This window comes from Phyllobates terribilis, unplaced genomic scaffold, assembly GCF_046119375.1.
Source record: "Phyllobates terribilis strain yellow unplaced genomic scaffold, ASM4611937v1 Scaffold_11__3_contigs__length_659146591, whole genome shotgun sequence".
In the NCBI taxonomy this organism is placed as follows: domain Eukaryota; kingdom Metazoa; phylum Chordata; class Amphibia; order Anura; family Dendrobatidae; genus Phyllobates; species Phyllobates terribilis.
The window spans coordinates 128,999,357-129,025,243 of NW_027362771.1; the positions used below are offsets into that span (position 1 = coordinate 128,999,357).

General features: G+C 44.3%; 1 protein-coding gene across 1 annotated transcript in view; it reads left to right on the forward strand.

Annotated features, from left to right (window-relative positions):
- The window catches only part of OTOGL (otogelin like), a 346,660-nt gene that overhangs the window by 56,441 nt on the left and 264,332 nt on the right, over positions 1-25,887 (forward strand). The window contains exons 9-15 of the mRNA XM_073651595.1: positions 1,949-2,076; positions 4,531-4,637; positions 5,947-6,053; positions 8,888-9,013; positions 9,761-9,869; positions 10,471-10,517; positions 21,521-21,666. Coding sequence (XP_073507696.1) covers positions 1,949-2,076; positions 4,531-4,637; positions 5,947-6,053; positions 8,888-9,013; positions 9,761-9,869; positions 10,471-10,517; positions 21,521-21,666 — 770 coding nt within the window. The remainder of the gene's footprint in view (positions 1-1,948; positions 2,077-4,530; positions 4,638-5,946; positions 6,054-8,887; positions 9,014-9,760; positions 9,870-10,470; positions 10,518-21,520; positions 21,667-25,887) is intronic.

Below are 25,887 nucleotides of genomic sequence, written 5' to 3' on the forward strand. Positions count from 1 at the left end.
ATGTACCCGGTTCAGTGCAGGCTCAGCGCCGGAGCCCGCACTGAACCGGAGGTAATAGCCTATAGCGTACTAATGCATCATAGGCTATTAAGGGGTTAAAATATACGGTATTTTAAAATCAGTGAGTACGTGGTGCCCATAATACTGTAGGACTGTGGGGTGCATTATACTATATGTGGCTGCATTTTACCATATGGGGTGTGTAATATACTGTATGGAGGACTAAGGGGAGTGCATTATATTCTATGGAGGACCATGGGAAGTTCATTATACTATATGGAGGATTATGGGGGACGCATTATACTATATGGAGGATTATCGGCGGCGCATTATACTATATGGAGGATTATGGGTGGCGTATTATACTACATGGAAGGCTATGTGGTGCAATTATAATATTTTGAGGGCTATGTGGGCACCATTAAACTGTATGAAAGCAATTATACAGCGTGAAGGTTTGTGTGGGATCCATCATACTGTTTGGAGGGATGTGTGGGGGCCATTATACTGTTTGGAGGGCTAGTGCGTGCTATTATACTTTATGTAGGCCCATTATACTGTATGGAGGGCTGTGTGGGAGTCACAGTTGGGGGATCATACTATGTTGGAGTCACCATACTTTCCCTTGGGAGTTGAAGTGGGGCACAGTAGGGTCATACTGTGCATGTGGAGGAATGCACCATGGGGGTATCATACAGTGTTTGGGGGGCACTTTTATTGGCATCATACTTTATGGGAGCAATGAAGGAGGAATCTAGGACATCAGCAGGAGGAAAATTACTAAGTAAAGGCTGGAAAGTTGTGAGAGCTGCTCTTCTGTGACACAAATATTTATATCTTTTTTGTGGGGGTGGGGGCAATTAGAGCTTCTGCTATGGGGCCCCATGATTTCTATGTACGCCCCTGAACTAGGCATACCTGTTCTTTGGAAGCCATTCCAGGTGAATTCCTGATGAAGTTGCTTGAGAGAATACCAATGTGGTGTAAACTTGTAATCAGAATAAAGGAGAGGTACTTTGAGGAATCGAAAGGTTTAACATGCAGTACATTATATTCTGGTTTGTTTCATACATGTTTCTTTATTCATTGTTTTCCATATGTGTTCCTTCATGGTTTTGCAGCTTTCAATGTCTACATTCCAATAAGAACAAGGAAAACCATTCCATAAATAGGAGTATACAGACTTTTGGCTAGTACTACATTTTGAACAGAAATGCTTCATAACCAAGGGTTTCTCATCAAACCTGTCTCATGTGAATATACCTTAATATTATAAATGATCATTTGCTATTTATGTAACTGCAGGCACATGCGCTCACTTTTCAAGTTAAAGGGCTTTTCCACTTTAAGTAAAGGAGACCCCAAAACACTTTTCTATAAGTAATATAAGATCACCCTCCCTTGTTCCAGTGCCGCCTCTCCACAATTGCTCTTGTCTCAGTGTTTGGCTGCAGAGGTGACATCTTGACCACTGCAGCCAATCACTGAGCTCAGTGGCTCTGCCGGTGTAGATGACATGAGGCGGCAAGCTCAGTGTTTGGCTGCAGTAGTGATGTGAGCTATTCATGTGACTCAACTGCTGCAACCAAAACACTGAGAGTGGAGCGGCGGCAGAGAGCCGGGGCTGGACCCGGGGATAGTGAGTACCTTCTCTGTTTGTTATTTCATGTATATTACAGCATTTGTGGTCAACTTTACTTAAAAGTGGAAAACCGCTTTAAGCAGTCATTTCTAATATCTTACACTTCTTAAAGGACTATACATACTGTACCTGAATCCCCCTTGGGACGTTTGATTGGATGAGATAAATAAAATGGACTTTTAGAAATGTATTAACGATAAAAAAGATAAAATTGTTATATCAAATATTTGGTACTGATACAAAGTGTTAACATAATGTAATTTAAGTATATAAAGCATCTATATAATTTCAATTGCCTATATACAGCAGAAGAAACTACAGAAGACATAGCTTTGTTTGCGAACAGCTGGTATATCCAAATTCCAGATGAACCAGTTTGTCTACCCACAGTCTCTGAATACCCAAATCCTTGTTCTCAGGAGTCCGTCCATGAGGTATGTTTGTACTGATACACAATAGATCAATAGATCCATATATTAAAATGATCTTATTTCTGGAAGCATCCAGCCTGTTCAGCTTCTTCCACCCTGGATGTCTTGTAGATTTGTCTGCAGGTTTTACCCTATACATTGCAAAGGGTGATATTTGAAAAAATCCTGCTACATTTTTAATGTTTCAAGAGTTTTCCAGGCTGAAGATACTAATGACCTATCCGAAATATCAGTTTGGCGGGAATCTGACACTTGGAACTCCACCAATTAGCTGTTTCAATAGGAGCTGAACTGCAGTACCTGGGAATGGCCACTACACAGTTTATGGAGCTGCGTGGCTCTGTTCACTGTTCACATTCATGCTGGAGCTGAAAACAGCTGATTGGTGGAGGTGCCAGGTCTGATATTGATCACTTGGCAGTGTGCATTGTGTGGCTTAGCAGTTTGAAACTTAATTTTAAAGTGTACCTCCAATTATGCAGAAAAATAATAGGAGACATGGCGGCATTCCATTATATTCTGCAGCACAGGAGACAAACATCTTGGTGACAGCATGGACCATGGCATGCTGCTATTTAGATCAAAATCTGAAATCCAAGTGATTTAGGAAAGCGATTATTGTGCACAGTCCTACATAATCATAATCATTTTTCCATATAATTAGAAGTACACTTTAAAATTCATGTAGCTGACCACAGTAAATAGAACTGTTTATTTAGTATTTAGGTCTCATAATGATGTGATACACTCTGTATATGTGAACGTAATCTTAGCTATTAATATTTAAAGGGGTTTTCCCATGGACAAAGTTAATTTTAATCAACATTTTAATCAATAGATCTTGGAATAATAATAACTTCCACAATTGGATGTGTTTAAATAAAATGTTCCTGTGCTGAGATAATCTTATAAATGTGTCCCTGCTGTGTATTGTGTAATGGCTGTGTCTGACCGTACAGGAACATGGTCTGATCATACCACATCTCCTGGGCAGGGGGAGAAGGAAAAGAGTATATAGACCGGACAGCAGGGGATCACAGCTGATTCTTTCAAGTAAAACATTGCTTAAAAACAGGCAGTGAAATGTTTTACCTCACAAAAAGAATCATTTGCGATCCCATGTTGTTTTGTCTGCATGCTGTTTTGCTTCCTCCCTTACCCAGGAGATGTGGTATGATCAGACCATGTTCCTGTTCGGTCAGACACAGCCATTACACAGTACACAGCAGGGGCATATTTATAAGATTATCTCAGCACAGGAACATTTTTTTTAACACATCTAATTGTGGAACTAATATTATTTCAAGATCTACTAATTAAAATGTACTTTGTTCATGAAAAAAACCCTTTAAAGTGTATGATCACTTTTGGACTCCATATTGCTGACTATATACCGGTATAAAATTTAGTAAATGTTGAGTGAGTCTGTAAATGCATTATACTCTAGACCAGAGGTCCCCAACTTTTCTTACTTTGAAAGCCACATTCAGCATTGATAAATGATTGCAAGCCGCATTCAGTACCTCCCCTACTCAGTAGTGACACCCTAATTCTACCACTATCAGAATAATGACAACCAAAGCTTTCCAACAGAAGGCACATCAATACCTAGTGCCCTCCTCCCTTATAGGAAGCATACTTAACATCTAGCAAAGAGCCACCCATCATGGACCCGTGAACCACGTGTGCCTTCCGAGCCATGGGTTGGGGAGTCCTAGTCTATACGATACTCCAGAGCACCATTCACAATTCTACAGAGTTTTAGAGGGGAATCGAGAAGAGTTTACAATAGTGAATGCCATAACCTTCTCATGCACGGCATCTAAATGTTTGGGGTATTCTGTGTCTACCATTCTGTCAGCATCTCAGAGAAATGTCCTCTTTAGCTGGATGCCAGATACAATCTCTGTTTAGTCATTGCCAGGCAGCTTTTGTTATAATTATTCAAAAAAAAAGACGTGGACCGCATGTCCCAAGCTCATGCATTGATCTATTGCGGCCAGGCAATACTTAACAAAGCTTCTTAGTTAACATTATCATCAGAACGTATGAAGCCCACTGCCATATATATTTACGGATCACTGATTGCAGATTCTCTTCTCTTGTTCTTTTCTGCTTTCTTTTACCACCGTATTTAGCTACAATCTATGTAGAGGGAGAACATAAACGTACATCAGCATATGACCATATACTGTATCATCTCCACACAACCTCTGAGCTCTACGGAGCTGTGATATGACATTCATGGTATTGTACATTCTAACCAAACCCAGAAAATAAGTATTTGCGGCCAAAAAATAGTCAAATAGACTTCACCGTAGGTAAACTTCACCTGAGAGCTGCTCTGTTTGCATGATGAATAGATGTGATGCTGGTGTGCAGCATCTCCCATTGCATGTGTTAGTACGAGAGGTTTCGCAGTACAGATTATGTTGACCTTGTATTATTTGAAAACAGGCAACGTTTCTCAAGTGTCAGGTGCTGTTGCACTTCCCCTTTCTGAGCTGCCATGAGACTATTGACCCATATTCTTTCATCGCCAGCTGCATGAACGATCTTTGCAAGTAAGTGTTAATGGGCTGAAAGATCAAACAAGTGAAAATATTTATCTAGGATTGCAAATAAGGTTTAACTGATTTTCTAGAACAGCTCCATAGAGTGTGACTATTATTTAGTTTGGCTCCTTTCACTTGAATGAGAATGAGCTTCAATCTAATACCCATCCATGGACAGTAGTGGTGTAATCCTGGGCAACTCCTATAATGTGATCTCTGGTCTGAGCCTTATACATTTTCATGTTGTTTTATATTACTAACTAGCTATTGAGCCTGTTCTATGCCCGGGTGGTGAGCATTTTTATTGGTATATGGTCTCTCATGCTGGTATGTGCTGCCCCCATCCTGGTATTTGTGCTGCCCCCATCCTGGTATTTGTGCTACCCCCATCCTGGTATTTGTGCTCCCCAATCCTGTTTCCCCATCCTGTTATGTGCTGCCCTCACCCCCAATCCTGGTATGCATGGCACCTCTCACCCTCAATCCTGGTACGCATGGCACCCCTCACCCTCAAATCCTGGTACACATGACACCCCTCACCCTCAATCCTGGACGCCAAGCAATCCCCGCCTATGTGCTTGTTATTCCCCCCAAATCCCCGCCTATGTGCTTAATTATCATATTCCCCCCCTCCCCATCACAGGGCCCTGTGATGTGCACTGTACTCCCTGACTTCCCGGGCATGCGCAAAGCGCCACTCACATAGAACACGCTTTGCTTCATCCCAGCCCCGTCTGCCTATGCACTGCGTCACAGGTTTCTATTGAGCAGGCGCCGCGGAGTCACTGTCCCTTCCCGGCGCCTGCGCAATAGAAACCTGCGGCGCAGGGCACAGGCAGACAGGGCCGGGATGAAGCAAAGCGTGCTCTATGTGAGCGGCACTCTGCGCATGCCCGGGAAATTTTCTATATACCCTATATGGCCATAGTAGAGGTCTGATAACTCCAAAGTGGTGACAGATTCCCTTTAAATCTGTAAACCAAATATAAGAATATCTGTCTGCTAGGCCACATTCACATGTTCAGTATTTGGCCAGTATTTCACATCAGTATTTGTAAGCCAAAATCAGGAGTGGGTGAAAAATGCAGAAGTGGTGACGTGTTTCTATTATACTTTTCCTCTGATTGTTCCACTCCTGGTTTTGGCTTACAAATACTGATGTAAAATACTGATCAAATACTGAACGTGTGAAAACAGCCTTAATGTGGTTCTCACAGATAGGCCCTACGATTAATGCAATAAAATACAGAATTCTCAGGAGCATAACGAAGTGGTACATGGCACATCAGGTATGGTGATTATTCTTTTGTATCCTCAGACAAGATGATGAAGAAACCTACTGTCGCGCTGTAATGGAGTACGCAAGAGCATGCTCCCATTCCGGCTTTCCCATACGAGACTGGCGCGATGACTTCCCTGCATGCAGTAAGTGCATTATTATGGTGATAGTAAAAACATTTTAGCTGTGGTTTCTTTTCTAATGTGTAGGCAAACTAACAGGTAATATTTTAATACAGAATTATTTGTTGGAGATGCTGAAAACATTGAGGAGCAAGCAACTGCTTTTGATGCACTTTTAAGGGGTTTTCCAGTTTCGAAAACCCCCGGAAATTTACTCACCCTCCCCTAGTCCAGCTGAAGGGGGGTACAGGGCAGGTTTGCTGTGGGCCGAAACTGACTTCTCTTTGCCCTGAAATTGGAGTCTGAGTTGTATGGGAGATGCTGTGGCATTCGTTCTTTACTCACTTTTAGTTCGGGAGTCCTTCTTACATGGGACCGATTCCGGCTACTGACAAGACAAGAGATCTTGGGTCCGGTTTAACAGGTTCAGCTTTACTGTGCAATTCAGTTACACACAACTGCAGCAAACAGATTAAGACAGTCTATTTTTGGTGATGTTACCTTTGTCCTGTGTACTATCTGTCTTAGCCTCCGTTCTGTCCTATCTGTTCCGAGCCCAACTTCTTCTGCTGACCCTAAAGACTTCCTATTGGACGTAACAGCTTCCTTGAGGCCTGCCATCCTTCCCTTCCGCTGCAACCCGGCTGACATCTTCCTCAGAGGGGAGACCGACATATGACACTCAATACCTCTTCTGGGCCTTAGGCCCAGGACTGTCCCGGCGTCCAGACAAAGCTCCGGATGTACCCTCATACTGTTAGTAGACTTCTACTGACAGAACCATTACAGCTCTGCTGCATCAACTTTCTTAGAACCTGTTAGCACTGTAGTGTATAGTCTTCTTCTCAACTCCACTCTCCTTCTCTTTCACTGACTAGACTCCACTCCTTGACTCTGAACTTGACTGACTAAAATCAGAAAACCTTTTCTATAAAAACTGGTCTAACCCCTCCCAACTTGTGGGCTAAACCCAAACTGTTAACTATCAGCTGCCTTGTGTAGTGCAAACTATATCCCTATGTTCTGTATGGTTCCCCTAGTTGACAGACCTATCGCATTCCCTGGGACGGCCTTGATGCAAAGCCTACAGGAGAACTGAGACACAAAACTGGCAATAGGGATAAAATATAACCTTTTTATCACACACATATATACAGTATCTGCAAAAAACTCCAAAAAACTGAGAAGCCAATTTTTTCATCCTAATCAATCAATCTCACACATGCTAGCTTATGGGTCAATGAAAATCACAGACAGCACACTGATTTCATCCTAGTTGTATCATAGTACTGTATGTTTTTTTGCTGACTGTTTCATATCAGAAGCTTCAAAAAACTCCTTCAGCTTTTTTTTACATACAAGAAAAACTGATGAAACATTGATAGTCAAAACTGACACACTGCAGAAAATTGTTCAGTTTTTCACATACGCAAATCTTTTATTGCGAAAAAAAAGAAAAATTAAGTACTAAAATAATGTGGTTGCATAAATATGCACACCCTTAAACTAATACTTTGTTGAAGTACCCTTTGAATTTAGTATGCCATTTAGTCTTTTTGGGTAGGAGTCTATCAGCATGCCACATCTATAATAGGTAATCTTTGCCCACTCTTCCTTGCAGCAGCACTCTAATTCTGTCAGATTGCGAGGGCATCTCCTTCCCTCTTCAGGTCAACCCACAGATTTTCATTTGAATTCATGTCTGGTCTCTGTATGGACCATTCCAAAAGGTTGCTCTTCTTCTGGCAAAGCCATTTTTTGCTGTTTTTTTTGCTTAGGTCTTTTGGCAGCCTTCCAGGCTAATTGTCTTCTTGTCTATTCATCAATTTTTGAGGGACGTCCAGTTCTTGGTAATGTCACTGTAGTGCCAAATATAAGCCACTTCTTCACAGTGTTCCATGTATATAATGCCTTGTACATTTTTTGTATCATCTTCTCATGACTAATAACTTTCAACAATGAGATCCCTTTGCTGTGTTGTAAGCTGTTTGTGGACCATGGCTTTTGCTGTAAAATGCAAATAAGAAAATGTGATTAAAATCCTACTAGAACAGCTAAAGTTTAGGGTTTATCAGAATTACTTTAAATGACGGCAGCTGTGTTCTGACTACTACTTAACATGAGCTTAAATGTGATTGACTAATTCTGAATACAACCACATCCCCAATTTTAAGAGGGTGTTCACACTTATGCAACCACAATATTTTAGTTTTGTTATTTTTATTTTGACCCTCAAAATGATTTCAGTTTGTTTCTCAATGGATTTGTACTGTTTATGGATGACATTAAAGGTAGAAAAATTTCTGAAATGATTCTTCTTGATATGATTTTTTTTTACATATTAAAAACCTGGCATCTTAACAGAGTTGTGTCAACTTTTTATATCTACAATATGGCAGTATAGGCAGATAACATACAGTATGTCTCTTGATGGTGAACATAATTATCTTACAATTATCTGCATGACAGAAGCATGAAAGTCCCTATTAATTATTTGTCAAAATTCCTCAGAATAGCATGCAATTCCTGAAATTTGTACAAAAAACAAATTTTTTCTGTTGACCTTTTTTTTTGCTCATTTTGCAAAATTTTGCTATAATTGCTACAAAATTTTCTAGTGAACATAAAACTTCTCAAAAAGTCACAATTGATGAATCAGCAGAAAAATATTTAGAAATTCAAAATTCTACCCACGATGAGGAACATAAAAAATAGCAGACAAATGAAGCATAAGGTGCAAATGAAAAACAGATGAGAAACACCAAAAAGTAGAAAAATAAAAAGGTGCAAATGCAATAATGAATGAGGCTCAAAATTCTAAAATTGAGTCCATTTATATGATATATGTTTTATTTCAGCTGAAAAATGTGAAAACAATTTTGTTCACCGAGATTGTATAAGCTGCTGCCCACCAACTTGTACTTATGAAAAAGAATGTCTTGGAAGCAATTTGCACTGCCTGGATGGATGTTACTGCCCAGACGGTAAGAGAGAGTACAGCATAGTAAATAATACACATTAATGAAATATACACTTCCAGTCCTGGATGTTACATACATGAGTGAGAATCAATGTACTTCCCACCTATAATTCATTGTGCTCAATATTAATAAATTAGCATTGAGTAGAAACTCCTACCGCCTGGGTAAATTTTCTACACTCCTAGGAGCTCTCCTGGTCCCAGATAGCCCATTATTAAAGGGGTTGTCTGAAGTTAAACAGGTACAGTTGAAAAGTGCTTGTAAAAACGCGTCGTACTGCCTGCAGGCTATATTACGACCACTCATATAGTGACAGTTATTTAGTTGTTAGTGGTTGTAACCATGGATACCTAACCTATTGCAATGCCCTGCACATGGGGTAAGCAACATAGTGAATCAGAAGAACTATACTACATTTCTAATTGGAGGTATTTGCTAATATTATTATTATTACACCTACTAAATATTGGGATAGGATCTTGGAGATGGGAATATCACTTTAACCTAAAAGGTAAAGAAGTAGTGAACAAATTATTCTGTGAGTACAAGCACTTCTGGTGGACATGGTCAATGTATAGGGCCTTATTTAGACACGTTTCAAAATATACAGGATAATTATATTAACAAGTCATTTTTACCCTACCATAAATATTAAAGTATAACTATTTAGTAAAAATAATACAATTTTCTAACATACACTTACTTATATGGAGTTTCAATGTATGGTCTTCACTTTTCTTCTTGAACTAGGGCTGATCCTGGACAATGGTTCCTGTGTTTCTGTTACTAGCTGCCCTTGCATTTACCATGGAACAGCTTACCCAGCGGGTTCTAAAATTGAACAAGAATGCAGCATGTGGTAATTATTACGTTTTGTTTTTTTTGCCTATTTTTCACCAAAATATTTTGTAATGCTCTAAACCGACATATTAGCCCTGATTCATGAAAGCTTTTATACCAAAAAAGTGGATGAAAAGCTTTGCAATGGTTTTGTACCAAAATGTAGCAACTTTTAGCATTTCACGCCAGGTTCTCCCAGATTCGGCGAAGTGGTTGGAGCTGGGATGTGATGGGGAAGCAACGGGGCGTGACGTCATACCTTGTCTAATTTATGACTGGAGTGAGATCTCTCGTGTAACGCCCTGAGGTGCATGCTAATCATCAGACGCTCCGGATTCATGAAGAAGCATGCATCTCTTCATGAATCAGAAATATGTGACTCCACTATGTCCCCCAATCAAGACCGGTGAGAAAATCACCAGTCTTAATGAATCAAAGCCATATTGTTATCACTCACATCAGTCTCGTCCCTGAAGGGCTTGCAGTCTTATTTTCTTACTTACACAGGAGGCACAATGACATAGAAGCTAGTTAATCTATTAGTAAGCTGTTAGATAGATTCGGATATCACAATATTGATACTTACGTTACTGATTTTTGCATGTTTATTTTTCTGTCAGTATTTGCACTGGTGGTGTTTGGAACTGCACAGAACATGAATGTCCAGGTAAGATCATTAATTATTTGGATCAAGCGAAGATCATGTTGACGCGCCCCCTGGGCCAGTGTTGTTGGGGATACCCGGAGCCGGATCAGATGGGGGTTGTAGTCTCCGAGTGGCTGTGACCCGGTCCGTGCCCAGGGTGTCAAACTCAGTGTGTGGCAGTCCTTACTGATGTTACTAAAGTTCTTTATGTCGACTACGCCACCCGTTGAATTGCGGTCACTACGGCCGCCGCTGCAGCAGGGTCCGCTGAGGCTGATGGTGTTTGTGCAGCTTAGGTGGTATAACCCCCAACGGGAAGGGTATAGCCTCAGGGGGTCAGGTGCAGAGGATGGTGGTTGTGGAAGTGCAGGGATGATGGTAATGAGAGTCAGAGTCGGGTTGTGCAGTTCAGGGTTCTTTACTTACTGCAGATGTTCCGGTCACTCCGGCCTTGAGTGACCACCCGAGCCGTGCTGCGTCCACCAGGTCCTGGACTCGGCCAACCCCCAAGTAGTTCTGGAGCGTGGTTCTGAGCTCCCTTTCTGTCCTGTCCTCGTCTCTGGCCTTCCCCACCAGGGATCCACCTATGTCCGGCTCCCTCGGGCCTCTTGTTGGCGAACCCTTGCCTCTGGGTTCCCTGACCCTATGCGTGGTCTGCCTTCCGGGTGGATTTGGTGGGTGGCCGTGGCAGATGCTGCCCACGGCCTCCGGTCTCTGGCTGAGGTATGCTGTAGCCCCCACCAGTTTGGGATCCGGTACCCTGTTGCCAACTCTTCACCCTCTGGTCTAATTTGGGCTCTCAGAGTTCCTTCTTTCTCCCCCTCTGGGTCTTTCGTTCTCCTCTCTCTCTCTTGGCCTTGGGGCTGCTCTGCTCCTCTGCTTTCCTCCACTGCTCTGCAAAAGACTGACAGACTGACCAGCCTTCTGCAAAAGACTCCTCTGCAAAGACCCTGTCCTAAGATGGTGCCCACCTTATATACTCCCTCTATGTGTGAGCTCAGGTGACCAGCACCCAATGAGCTCCTAACTTTACCCAGGCTGCTCCCCCTATCTGCCCCTACACTACTGGGATGTACCACCCCCTCCCACTCCAGCCAGGAACAGACTCGGTCGTACCTGCACATTTCTAAGTGGGAGTACCGTTGGTCTGTTCCTCGGAAATGGGATGTGTGTAGTGCATGCAGCTTTCTGAGCTCAGCTCCACACTCCATCCTTACCCGGGAGTGGAATACCACACCTCTGGCTTGAGGTGTAATACCCCTGTAGCAGCCGAATCCTCAGGGTGCTACATTCCCCCCTGGTAAATCACAGCACGTCCTCGGGCTGTAAGATATAAAACATCCAAAACATACATTTTTTTTTCATAAACATAAACATATAAAACATATAAAACACCATATATATCAGCATAAACTTTTCATATAAACTTTTCATAAAAACATTCTTGTCTTCTGGTTCCTCCGGTCACTGTGCAACTTGTGACCGGGTAAAGTGCGACAGTCTCCTGAAGAAACACGGTTTCCTATAAAACCGGTAGGGGGCGCTTTAGGAAGCGCAACTATATACAAGGGGATATGGCCGCTCTCAGTCCTCGGCCAGGTATTAGGGAGGATTGACCGCTCTCAGTCCTCGGTCAGTGGGAATAGGGACACACGGGGTTAACAGTTCACTTTGCTGGTCCCTACGGGGACTATATTTTAACTAGCAGCAGTAACAGTTCTTATACCCTGACGGGTAACTATGTACAGTCTCTTCACTACCGTACTCAACGACGGCGTCCTCCTGCTCTTTCTTTGTGGACAGTTTCAGTTTCAGACCCGTCCGGGTCCTCTTGCTCGATGGTCTCTGATAAAGCCCCATCCGTGCTGCATGTTGAATTTTATCACAGTCCCGGTGGAAGGGGGACCATGTGCTGCACGGGGATTCCTCCTGGTCCGGCTCTTCTGCTCCGCGCTCTTTATTTGGGCTTGTTGTTCCCGGACCCGCCTCTCTCTCCGCTCCCTCTCAAAGACCTCGAGCTGCTGGCGGCAGCACTCTGCACGCTCCGCTGCGGCTGCCCGAGTCTCCTGAGTGAACCCCATGAGATCTTCTCCGGTGGGGTCCCACTCAAACTGTGTCTCTTCTAGCGGGGGCGAGATCCTCTTCATGGGCTTTGGAGCCGGGATCAGGGGTTCGCACATGGCCCTTGCTTTTTGCAGCTCCAGCTGGATGTATTCCTGGGGCCATACGAAGGGCTGCCCATCCGGGCACGTATGCTGGGCGAACAGGTCCTCACCCAGGTGCGGTACTTTAGGTGTTATGGGCGCCGTGGTGGTAGCGGCGCCCGGGTTAACCAGGCCTTGCGACCAGGCCTGGGGCACCTTGAAAGTAAAGGGCACCGTAAGAACGGCGGCGCCCTGTGTTACTTGGCCCTGCGACCAGGCCGGGGGCTCCGCGGAGGTAGGGGGCGCTGTTGGTATTGCGGCGCCCGGGGGTACTAGGCCTTGCGACCAGGCCGATGGTACTTCCTGCTTGGCCACGCTCGGGGTCGAGGCGTGTGACGTCACAGGGGTCGCGGCTTCCGTTTGAGGCCTAGTCTGCGGCGGTGACGTTGCAGCGACGGGCACGGCAGGGGGTACTTCGGGCTCTGCGACGGGGAGCTGGGGCAGGCACGCGGTTTCCCGGCTCGGGGTAGTGACGTCCCCTTTACCTGCCTCCATTCGTTCGGCTCCCTTCTCGGCCGTCTCCGGCCTTCAGTCCTCCTGCGCCATCCTCAGAGGCGGTCTGTCTCCTCGTCTCGGGTGGCGTGCTCCGCTGACGAGTCTCGGTCTGCTGGGCCATCTCTCGGCTCCACTCCGCCAACGTCTCCCGCCGCACCCGGGCCATCCTCCGTGCGAGGCCCTCCAGCGCGGTCTGTGCACACTCCCGGTCTCGGGGGAGCTGTGCTAGGATCTCCAGCAGGCCTTCTGGAGTGGCGACCTGCAACAGGCTCCTGACCACTGGGTCGGTGCTGCCTGGAGTGGCGGCCCGCATCAGGCTCCTGACCGCTGGGTCGGTGCTGCCTGGCTCTCCCTCCATCTCCGGGTAGGCTCCCTCTGGACTCTCTTCCAGACGTCTTGTCTCCGGGTGCGCTCTCTCCAGACTGCTCCAGGCGACACCCATCTTTGTTCTCTTCTTCTGTCTCCGCCCACATCGAGGGTGGTCCCGGGGCAACTTCAGTTCCAGGGGCAGTTCTCTTACGCTGATGGACACTTCCAGCATCACAGTCTCTGTTGGTGGGGGCGGTTTCCGCTTTTGGCGCCATTCTTCGACCTGGCCCACGATGGGAGGTGGCCTCTTGCCACCCTCTGGCACGCCCATAATGGCGTCCGCTCCCCCAAGGCGGGAAATCTTTGGAAATGGCGGGAATCGTCTCCCAGTGGCGGGAAACTCCATGGATGGCGGGAAAAAGCTGCAAATGGCGGACAACCGGCGGGAAACGACCTGTGATGGGGCCCGTTGGCGGGGACCCTCCGGAACCGGCAGGAGACTTCTTTTTGAGGTAACGGTGTACTTTTCTTCAGGCACGCAGTACCCGGTTGTTGCGGGCACGTAATCCTGCCGACTACGCCAAAGTTGACGCGCCCCCTGGGCCAGTGTTGTTGGGGATACCCGGAGCCGGATCAGATGGGGGTTGTAGTCTCCGAGTGGCTGTGACCCGGTCCGTGCCCAGGGTGTCAAACTCAGTGTGTGGCAGTCCTTACTGATGTTACTAAAGTTCTTTATGTCGACTACGCCACCCGTTGAATTGCGGTCACTACGGCCGCCGCTGCAGCAGGGTCCGCTGAGGCTGATGGTGTTTGTGCAGCTTAGGTGGTATAACCCCCAACGGGAAGGGTATAGCCTCAGGGGGTCAGGTGCAGAGGATGGTGGTTGTGGAAGTGCAGGGATGATGGTAATGAGAGTCAGAGTCGGGTTGTGCAGTTCAGGGTTCTTTACTTACTGCAGATGTTCCGGTCACTCCGGCCTTGAGTGACCACCCGAGCCGTGCTGCGTCCACCAGGTCCTGGACTCGGCCAACCCCCAAGTAGTTCTGGAGCGTGGTTCTGAGCTCCCTTTCTGTCCTGTCCTCGTCTCTGGCCTTCCCCACCAGGGATCCACCTATGTCCGGCTCCCTCGGGCCTCTTGTTGGCGAACCCTTGCCTCTGGGTTCCCTGACCCTATGCGTGGTCTGCCTTCCGGGTGGATTTGGTGGGTGGCCGTGGCAGATGCTGCCCATGGCCTCCGGTCTCTGGCTGAGGTATGCTGTAGCCCCCACCAGTTTGGGATCCGGTACCCTGTTGCCAACTCTTCACCCTCTGGTCTAATTTGGGCTCTCAGAGTTCCTTCTTTCTCCCCCTCTGGGTCTTTCGTTCTCCTCTCTCTCTCTTGGCCTTGGGGCTGCTCTGCTCCTCTGCTTTCCTCCACTGCTCTGCAAAAGACTGACAGACTGACCAGCCTTCTGCAAAAGACTCCTCTGCAAAGACCCTGTCCTAAGATGGTGCCCACCTTATATACTCCCTCTATGTGTGAGCTCAGGTGACCAGCACCCAATGAGCTCCTAACTTTACCCAGGCTGCTCCCCCTATCTGCCCCTACACTACTGGGATGTACCACCCCCCTCCCACTCCAGCCAGGAACAGACTCGGTCGTACCTGCACATTTCTAAGTGGGAGTACCGTTGGTCTGTTCCTCGGAAATGGGATGTGTGTAGTGCATGCAGCTTTCTGAGCTCAGCTCCACACTCCATCCTTACCCGGGAGTGGAATACCACACCTCTGGCTTGAGGTGTAATACCCCTGTAGCAGCCGAATCCTCAGGGTGCTACAATGTCCCCTAGAACATATATTTCACGTGACACAAATGAAGTATATGTAAGCAATGTGTAGCCACTTCTTTTATTAGAGAGATGTGCGACTTTTCAAAGAAAGAACCTTTTCTGATGGATGCCCAAAATGACGCACAGTTCTTATTAATTCAAACATCCATCAGAATATTGGCGATAAGTGATCCTATACAGAGGTTGGCAGTCCACATTATTTGCAAGTAAATACTGATAGCGTTGTTATTATTATGCTTTTTCCTATAATTTGGCCAAGAAGTAAAGGTCACTTCAAAAAACTACAAAAACCTACAAGAAAAAGAAGTACTACGGCCAGAATGTAAATTTCAATAATGTATTAAAAAGTGGAGATTATGTACAGAGAAACTACTGTACTAAGGTGCCCCAGGAGAATAGTCATATTAATTATAAGTGTTGCATAAATGCCATAAATCCAAGAATTCTGCAAGATAATGCGTAAGTGCTACTGCAAGATGTTTGAATAGCAGAAAGACAGACACAATTTAACTTGACCACTTGGTCTTAATTGCACAGCACTTTATGTTTTTTGGACACTTTGTATCAATGCTGTGAATATTGCCTACCATTTGTTGGATGGCATTTCAACATATATTATAAACATTTTCATATTATAATCTACTTTTTATATGCACTTTATAGATAAATGAAATTGTGTATGTCTTTCTGCCATTCAAACATCTTGCAGCAGCACTTAAGCATTATCTTGCAGAATTCTTGGATTTATGGCATTTATGCAACACTTGTAATTAATGTGATTATTCTCCTGGGGCACCTTAATACAGTAGTTTCTCTGAACATAATCTTCACTTTTTAATGCTTGTATGTCTTTTAATTGTTGGTACTAATAAACATTATTGAATTTTACTTTTTGGGCGTAGTACTTATTTTTCTTGTAGGTGTTTATTATTATTATGCTTTGCTAATAAAGTGCCATTAATTCCACAGCGCTTTACAGACATCTTTATCACTGTCCCCAATGGGGCTCACAATCTAAGTTCCCTATCAGTATGTCTTTGGAGTGTGGGAGGAAACCGGAGAACCCAGAGGAAACCCACGCAAACACAGGGAGAACATACAAACTCCTTGCAGATGTTGTCCTTGGTGGGATTTGAACCCAGGACCCCAGCGCTGCAAGATTGTAGTGCTAACCGCTGAGCCACCGTTCTGTTTCATGAACTTGATTACATTGGTGTCATTCATACTAGCTACAATAGGCTGGAGTGTCTTTGCAAAGAAATGTTGATCCATTTTAATTTGAAGGCAATACTGTGGTTGGAACTTTAATAGTGGTAATAGGGAGAATTACCTGTCGTAGGCCAGGGTCACACGAGCGATGATTCTCTCATTCGAGAGAATTATGGAAATGACACTTTGATCAAACTCTTACAGAGTTTAAGCCAAGTGTCAGCTTAGTGTGATCTGATTTTCTCGCATGGGAGAAATAGAGCACAGGCGTGGGGAAGATGGAAAACTTAATGTCTCCTTCTTCTCCATTGTCTGTGACGTCTGTGTGCAGTCCGATGTTTTACACGCACACATAGACTTCTATGGGTGCGCGTGATCTGATTTGCAGAGCCACTTGCAGCATACATTTTTTTCTCATGCTGAATTAGAAAATAATTGCAAATCTGCACTGACCCATAGTATAACATTGGGCTAAGTGCTATGTGATAAAACATCGCATAGCACACGGCCGTGTTATACGCTTGTGTGAGCGAGCCCTTAGAATCCCACTCTATTCATGAAGATCTCTATAAACTAGTATAGTTAACTTCATATTTAATTCTAAACTTCATAGAATATTATGTAATAATATCGTAATAATATAGTAAGAATTTTCTTTGATGCCCTCGGCAACTAATCAGAACTTAGCTTTTTTTTTACCAGAGTTTATTAATATATCTAAGTGGTTGCTATATGCAACAAAGGACAAACAGCTTAATAAATCTCACCCAACATCACTGAGGAAGCAGGAGGACATAATCTTCACTTGTTCAATAAGGGGGACATGAACGTCAATGAGGAACAGCAGCTGATGACTCGCCCAGGGGGATTTGGGGGAGACTCGGTACCCGGGCCTTTACCTTCTGTGGGATGTCACGGCAGTTGGCTCCCGGGCCCGTACCCTGGGGTCACTCTTTAAAAGGGGTTTTAGTGTTTTTGTTAACAGTTTGTCTCGTGACGCCACCTGTTGTTTCTGGTAATAGTTACCAGCGCTGCTGCAGACCTCCGGGGGTGATGGGATCGCAGCTGGGATGTTTCTGCTCCCCACAGGCGGAGATGGCCCCTGGGGCAGAGTTGATAGATGGGATGCAGGGCGTTGTAACGTAGGAAGGATGATGGCGCAGCGGCAATAACCGACAGAGACAGTGGGGTGCAGTCATCCGATTTTACTCACAGTTCTTTTTTAGTTTCCTCAGGTACACCGTACAGGTTACCGCTTCCCGCGTTGCGCTGCGTTCACCAAGCAGGGGTTCAGAAGTCCCTCCAGCAATTCGAGAGTACTTATCGGGACCCCCTTTCTATATGTTCCTTTCCTCAGCCGACTTTCCGAGCTGGGTCTCTCCCTCCTGCCCTGCGCCTCACAAACTGAGCCCCAAGATGGCGTCCTTGGATCCTTCAGGGACATCTGGAGTTCCCTGGTCCTGCAAGGCTACCTTTCTTGGCTACTCGGATGCGAGTATGGCAACTGCACCATAAAGGTCAGAAGCCTCTGGTTACCTAGCCGAGGCTTGAAGCGACACGACTAGCCCAGGGACAGGTTCCCTTCTTGCGGCCTGGTCCCTCTGACACTTGACAGATTAGAGCGTACGGGTGGCTTCCTGCTCCTTTCGTACCCCTGGGACCCCTTTAGTTACTGGAGCCTTCCTCCTCTGCTCCCCTCCTCTTCTCTCCTCCGCTGGGCCTCATTTACCAGGCCCGCTCTGGAGCAGAGCTCCTGTAGAGCACCTGCTCCTCTCCTCCTTGCTTACTCTCTCCTTCTCACTCCACAGACTCAGACCCAGACTAACTAAGATGGCTCCCATTTTTATACTCCTAACAAAAATGCTCCCCTAAACTGCTTCCTCCACCCACACCCACTACTTGGTTCCCCCTCACTCTGGTTCCCCCCACTCCAGCCAGGGACAGGGCTCAGCAGAACACAGCGCATCTTGCCCTTCCAGCCGGCCTGGAGCAGTGTAGTGTTGGATGCAGGTGTTGGCGTCTTGGGCTGTACTCCTTTCCTTACCAGAGAGTGAGGCACCACCAGTTGTAGTACCCCTGTGGCGATTGAACCCTCAGGGGCGCCACACTGACATAATCTTCATTTGCTAAAGCAAGGGGACATGATCTTGGCTTGATGCAATTATTCTAACTGCAATTTGTTGTAAAAATATGATAGTTATTATTATATTTGCAGATTTGCAATTGCGTTTTTCAGAGCACAATGTGAAAATTTACCAGTTTTAAATTCACTAAATAAATATCATTGCTGTTATCATCATATTGCTGTACTGTCGGCAAAGCAAATTGATGGGCCATACATAAATAAGCACTCCCAATAAAATTTGTATCCTCTTAATATATTGCAGTGATCATATTATATAGCACTGTGTACTTACAATTGCTCATTTTGCCTTTCAACACAGCTAATTCTTGTCTTTTCCATTAAGTTTATGTCATCACATGATTAAAAACTGTCTAGCTGAATCCTTCTAAGCTCTATGTAGAAACAGGAGGTCAATTTTCACGGTATGACTCATCAGTCGCTGCAAAATTCCCTGGCAGAGGGGAGCAGCTGGGTCAGGAGTTGAAGAGGGGAATGATTTCTGCAGGGACAAGACACTTTCTGTTTTACATAGAGCAGAGAAAATAGAAAAACTAGCTGGGTCGAAAGGCAAAATGAGCAATTGTAAGTACACAGTGCTATATAATATGATGACTGCAATATATTTTAAGAGGATAAAAATTTTGATGTGAGAGTTTCTTTAGCTATCAGCTCATTCACTAAAATAACATAAACTAGAAAGGTTTTACCCCAAAAATGTCAGTTTGGGCTTAATTTACAGTAGTCGCAGAGGAAACATGCCTATAGACATACAGTATCTCTATACTGTCCCATATCCAATGGGCCTGTCCTGAATTGGGGGAGATGTGACGTTGTCCTGGGAGGTCAGGGCAATGTTCCCACTTTAGCTGTGTCCTTAGTTGAAGTCAGGACAGTCTATGCAACACTACAATGCCTCCTGCTCTAAGGGCTGGACTGGGATTAAAATTCAGCCCTGGCATTTGAAAGCAGAACAAGCCTGTGCTGTCCTTGCCTCTTTCCTCAGATGGGGGTCTCCATTACTAATGTTACCTTGCCTGGAGGAAATCAAGATTTACTACATCAATAATATTACCAATAATAATGCTGCATTATATTTAACAGTAATAGTAATAAAAATAATAACAATAATACCGCAATAATAATATTGCAATATAACAAACAAATACCACCAGACCATAACCAAACAATACCAGTATATACAGAAGTGATAATGCCACCATAATGATCATTAAGCAAAACTACTGTACTAAGTCTGATATTACCACAATACAGTGACCATATAATAGTAATATCATTGCTCTGCAGACCATATATGTGTATGCTGTAAAGGTACTCACAAGTGGTATGCTCGTTGATTGTAGTCATTCGTTTTCTCCTTTCTTCCCCATTTGGCCTAGACTGCAATGAACACTCCTTCCACCCATAACACAACCCTGCAAAATGTAACAGAGACATCTTTGGCTTTTCCAGCACCCTCCTTACATTCCCCCACCTCTACACAAACCATATAACAAGTGCCCTGGCAATAATAATACCCCTTCTGTTCCCTGGTATAGTAATACCATCCTTTTTTGCCCTACAAAATAACAGTGCCCCCTCTGTGCCCTTACACAGTAATAATGTTCCCTTTTTACTTCCTCATAGTAATAATGTTCCTCTGAGCTTCTTTACTATTATTCAACACCCTATAGAAATAATGTCCCCCCCATGGCTCCTTGTAATAATAATCTCCCCTCATGCCTGCTTATATTTTTATAGCAGCCTATGGAAATAGTGTCCCCATGCCTCCTTATAACAATAATCCCCCTGTCACTCCCTTAATAATAATCCCCTTTGGCCCCTTATAATAATAATGACCCAGTACCTCTTTATAATAATAACCTCCAAATAATGCTCCCACACAGTATGATGACCACACAAATCTCACACAAAGTATTATGCCCAACAGCATCCCACACAGTAAGATGGTAACCATAACCCCAGTCACAGTATGATGGTCACCACAGCCCCTCATACAGTATGATGCCCCCCTTTCAGTATGAAGTCTCACAGCCACCCCACACAATATGATGTCCAACAGCTCCCCATACAGTAATATATCCCCCACATTCCCCCATACAGTATGATGTCACTCACAACCCTCCATATAGTATGATATCCCTACAGTACAACTCCCAATCCCAATAATGTAAGAAAAAAACAAACAAAAAAAACCCTATCTTGTCTCGCAGTAGGCAGTCCAATGCAGTGACATTATTGTTCCACCCGCCTCTAGAAGGCATCCTGCTGGAGTAAGTGATGGAGCAGGGACCCGTTGGCTCTGTTCTCCGCCACAGCTATTAATAGAATCAGCTTCCTGAGGACTGCTCTGCTGGTCGTGCAGGCACACTGCTGTGCTTGTTCAGTTCCTCCTTGGGGGAGGGACCGACTTTTGGTCTGGTGATCAGAGACTTAAAGGGGTTGTCATCACTTTCTAAAATTTTCTTTGAAAAGGGTAGAATGAAATGGTAAATGGGTATGGCTAGGGATATGTTTAAGGCTTGGCCTAAAATTTTACCACAGTGCATAATCTGTCCCACTTCCTCTTCTTTCAAAGTTAGAAAGTATGCTGTAGGCAGCCTTTACTAAAACTCTTACCCCCTAACATCCCATCCCAGCAGGTCTACTCTCAGGCAAGACAATAAAAAGTCATAATAATGATGGTAATGATGTACCTAAGAGCTTTTTAAATGCAAATCTAGTAATATTGAAAGAAACTTTGGTAAAAAATAAAAGAGCAGCAAAAATCCTTTTTTAGCCATTTTTAGTATGAAAATTATACTTTGAGGACAAAAACTCTCTTTTCTTTTACAGCTGAGTGCTCTGTGGTTGGTGATTCTCATTTCACAACATTTGATGGTCGTTATTTCACATTTCTGGGCTTGTGTCAGTACATTCTGGTTAAAGGAATTGGAAAAGATAAATTTACAATTACGTTACAGAAATCTTCCTGTGAACAGGTAAAGGCATCTTTTCTAAAATTACTATATATTATAAAACCAGTTTGCCCCTTGTGTGTAGAATTAGGGTGCTATTACTTGTTTGTAGCCGAGCTGCATTAAAGGGATTTAAATTGCTAAGTCTGCAGTCACTCTTGCTCCATACACTTGAATTGAGGGAGGCCGCGCCCCATGTATTGATGTGGCCGTCCAGTGGGAGTGACCATCTAGTCAGTGCAGCCTTGCTCAACTCTAGGTCATGGCGGGAGGCCGTGCCCACTAGATGGACCCTGGCCGGAGGTATGTATAACACATACTTACCCGCCAATCCCAGCTCAGAAACTGGAGAATCCTCGCAGCGCACAGTGCGTGTGATGGGGAGATTCATAGGTCTGCAGTCACACCGTGACTGCAGACTTATCAATTTAGACCAGACAATCTCTTTAACTGCACTTCAGACTTGAAGTGTCTAAAAGAAGTCACAAAAGTCAGAACATATGCACAGCAAGTCACTTTGACATTGCTGTACATATATTCATTCTTTTTGGCATTATTTAGCGCTCATGTGATTTCCAGGTGAAGTCGGCCTGAAAAAGACGTTGTGTTCACATACCCTTATAGAAGCTTTGCTGACGTCTAAGACACGTTGATTAAATAGTTCTGGTGTCAAAGGATCAGGATAAAAAATATCCCACTTTCTGATGCAGCAAATGCCACTTGTCTTTTGTATTATTGCTTTGCCATTCCATGAATATCTTTTGCATGGGTGCTCAAGAATCAGTTTCTATTACAACACAAACAGGTGTCTTAATAGAACACATCAATCTTCTGATTGGCAAGAAGCACTCCAATTTACCACCAAGGAGATGAATGAAGCTTCTCAGTTGACTAGTTGTACTCAAGACACTGTCTGAGTTGAGCATTGATAGAACATACAAATTTTAGGATGTCATCCAACTGAAGAGCCGCACTAAAACCAACAAATAGTTTTACACAAATGGTCCTTTGTCTAGGACTAGATTACCTTCAAAGTCCTGGAATCTAAGCCCATACAGCAGGTATTTCGCTTTTTAGATCCAAGTGAGGCACTTATAGTGTGTGGATAGATGAACAGTTAAATAGATAGAATGATATTACACCTAATCTCCCTGAGAATGCCCTTAAGAGAAATAATGCTTCAGGTCCTACGCATTCTTAATTTGGGAGTTAGTAAGAATTACTAATGAATTTATAAATTATAGCATATAATTATTGCATCCAAGCTGGGATGGTAATCATAACATACCTTAATTTGCTACCATTTATTGATTTTTAAAATGGCCATTTATTCTTAAATCTGATGTATACAGTGGGTACGGAAAGTATTCAGACCTCTTTAAATTTTTCACTCTTTGTTTCATTGCAGCCATTTGGTAAATTCTAAAAAGTTCATTTTTTTCTCATTAAAGTACACTCTGCACCTCATCTTGACTGAAAAAAACAGAAATGTAGAAATTTTTGCAAATTTATTAAAAAAGAAAAGCTGAAATATCACATGGTCATAAGTATTCAGACCCATTGCTCAGTATTGAGTAGAAGCACCCTTTTGAGCTAATACAGCCACATCTGGATTTGGGGATCCTCTGCCATTCTTCCTTGCAGATCCTCTCCAGTTCCGTCAGGTTGGATGGTGAATGTTGGTGGACAGCCATTTTCAGGTCTCTCCAGAGATGCTCAATTGGGTTTAGGTCAGGGCTCTGGCTGGGCCAGTCAAGAATGGTCACAGAGTTGTTCTGAAGCCACTCCTTTGTTATTTTATCTGTGTGCTTAGGGTCATCGTCTTGTTGGAAGGTGAACCTTCGGCCAAGTCTGAGGTCCAGAGCACTCTGGAAGAGGTTTTCATCCAGGATATCTCTGTACTTGGCTGCATTCATGTTTCCTTCAATTGCAACCAGTCATCCTGTCCCTGCAGCTGAAAAACACCCCTATAGGATGATGCTGCCACCACCATGTTTCACTGTTGGGATTGTATTGGGCAGGTGATGAGCAGTGCCTGGTTTTCTCCACACATACCGCTTAGAATTATCACCAAAAAGTTCTATCTTCGTCTCATCAGACCAGAGAATCTTATTTCTCATAGTCTGGCAGTCCTTCATGTGTTTTTGAGCAAACTCTATGCGGGCTTTCATATGTCTTGCACTGAGGAGAGGCTTCCGTCGGGCCACTGTGCCATAAAGGCCCGACTGGTGGAGGGCTGCAGTGATAGTTTACTTTGTGGAACTTTCTCCCATCTCCGTACTGCATCTCTGGAGCTCAGCCACAGCGATGTTGGGGTTCTTCTTTACTTCTCTCACCAAGGCTCTTCTCCCACGATTGCTCAGTTCGGCTGGACCGCCAGGTCTAGCAAGACTTCTGGTGGTTCCAAACTTCTTCCATTGAAGGATTATGGAAGCCACTGTAACATAGTAACATAGTTTTTAAGGTTGAAGGAAGACTAAGTCCATCTAGTTCAACCTATAGCCTAACATGTTGATCCAGAGGAAGGCAAAAAAAAAACATGTGGCAAACACTAACCACCACATTGGGGAAAAAAATTCCTTCCTGACTCCATACGGCAATCAGACTAGTTCCCTGGATCAACGCCCTATCAAGGAATCTAGTATATATAACCTGTAATATTATACTTTTCAAGAAAGGCATCCATGCCCTTCTTAAATTTTAGTAGTGAATCACTCATTACATCATGCGGCAGAGAGTTCCATAGTCTCACTGATCTTACAGTAAAGAATCCGCGTCTGTGATTATGATTAAACCTTCTTTCCTCCAGACATAGAAGATGCCCCCTTGTCACCGTCTCAGGCCTCAGAGTAAAAATATCAGTAGAAAGGTCTTTGTACTGTCCCCTCATATATTTGTACATAGTAATAAGATCACCCCTAAGCCTTCGTTTTTCCAAACTAAATAACCCCGTGTAATAACCTGTCTTGTTATTGCAGACCCCCCAGTCCTCTAATAACCTTGGTCGCTCTTCTCTGCACCCGCTCTAGTTCAGCTATGTCTTCCTTATACACCGGAGACCAGAACTGTACACAGTATTCTAAGTGTGGTCACACTAGTGACTTGTATAGAGGTAAAATTATATTCTCCTCATGAGCATCTATGCCTCTTTTAATGCATCCCACTATTTTGAATAATCTGCTTCCCTGATTCAACTTACTGGTACATGCTCTGCTCCTGCACATTCCTCTGCTTGCTGTATATGTCGCCATCTATTGCTCTGCTTCCCTGATTCAACTTACTGGTACATGCTCTGCTCCTGCACATTCCTCTGCTTGCTGTATATGTTGCCATCTATTGTTCTGCTTCCCTCATTCAACTTACTGGTACAATTCTCCGCTTGATATTTCTGCTCTATCTGTCCCATTCCATTCAGTACTCACATATGTCTGTCCTTTCCCCACTGTAGATTTTATCTGATGTTCAGAGGTGCCAAACTGCAGAGTCTACAGAGTCCTAGCTCTGTCTTTGATCACCCAGCCATCTCCTGGTGAGGTGAGCAGCTGCTAATTTAGCCACAAGCAGCTCCCACAATGCCCCTCACCTGATGGTTTAGTATGCCCTATATATTTAGAAGCTCCTTAAGGGGTGCACGCGTGCTGGGTTGTGCACGCGTCTTCTTGTGCAAAGTGGCTTCGGAGATAAGTGGCAGTTATTTCAGAGGCAGTTAGTCAGGGCAGGAGTCAGGTAACCAACACTTTGACCACTTACTCTCTATTAACTATGTTTCTGTTAGCTCTTACTTTTTGCCCTATAGTCCTCCACTTTCTAGCAACCCCTCAAATCCCTACACCTAGTAAGGAACTGTTCATCTCTCCCTCTATCCTCCCCATTCATCTCACCTCCTCCTCAGAATTATTCCTCAACATTCAATGCTGGATCTCGAAACACAGACAGCCACCTCATGCTCTCTCCTGCTCCCACCTGCTAACACTTTCTCTGCTCCTCCTCACTACTGGAGATATCTCTCCAAATCCTGGTCCACCTCGCCATATCCCCACAGTTACTTCTACCTCCTATCCACGACCTTCCACAAACTGTCGCAACCCTTCTAACCTCATACCCATCCAACTAATCCCCACTTCCTCAGCTGCACTAGCAGGAGCTCTATAGAACGCTCGCTCCGTCTGCAACAAACTTTCCTACATTCATGATCTTTCATTACTAACAAACTTTCCTTCCTCGCCATCACCGAAACCTGGCTCA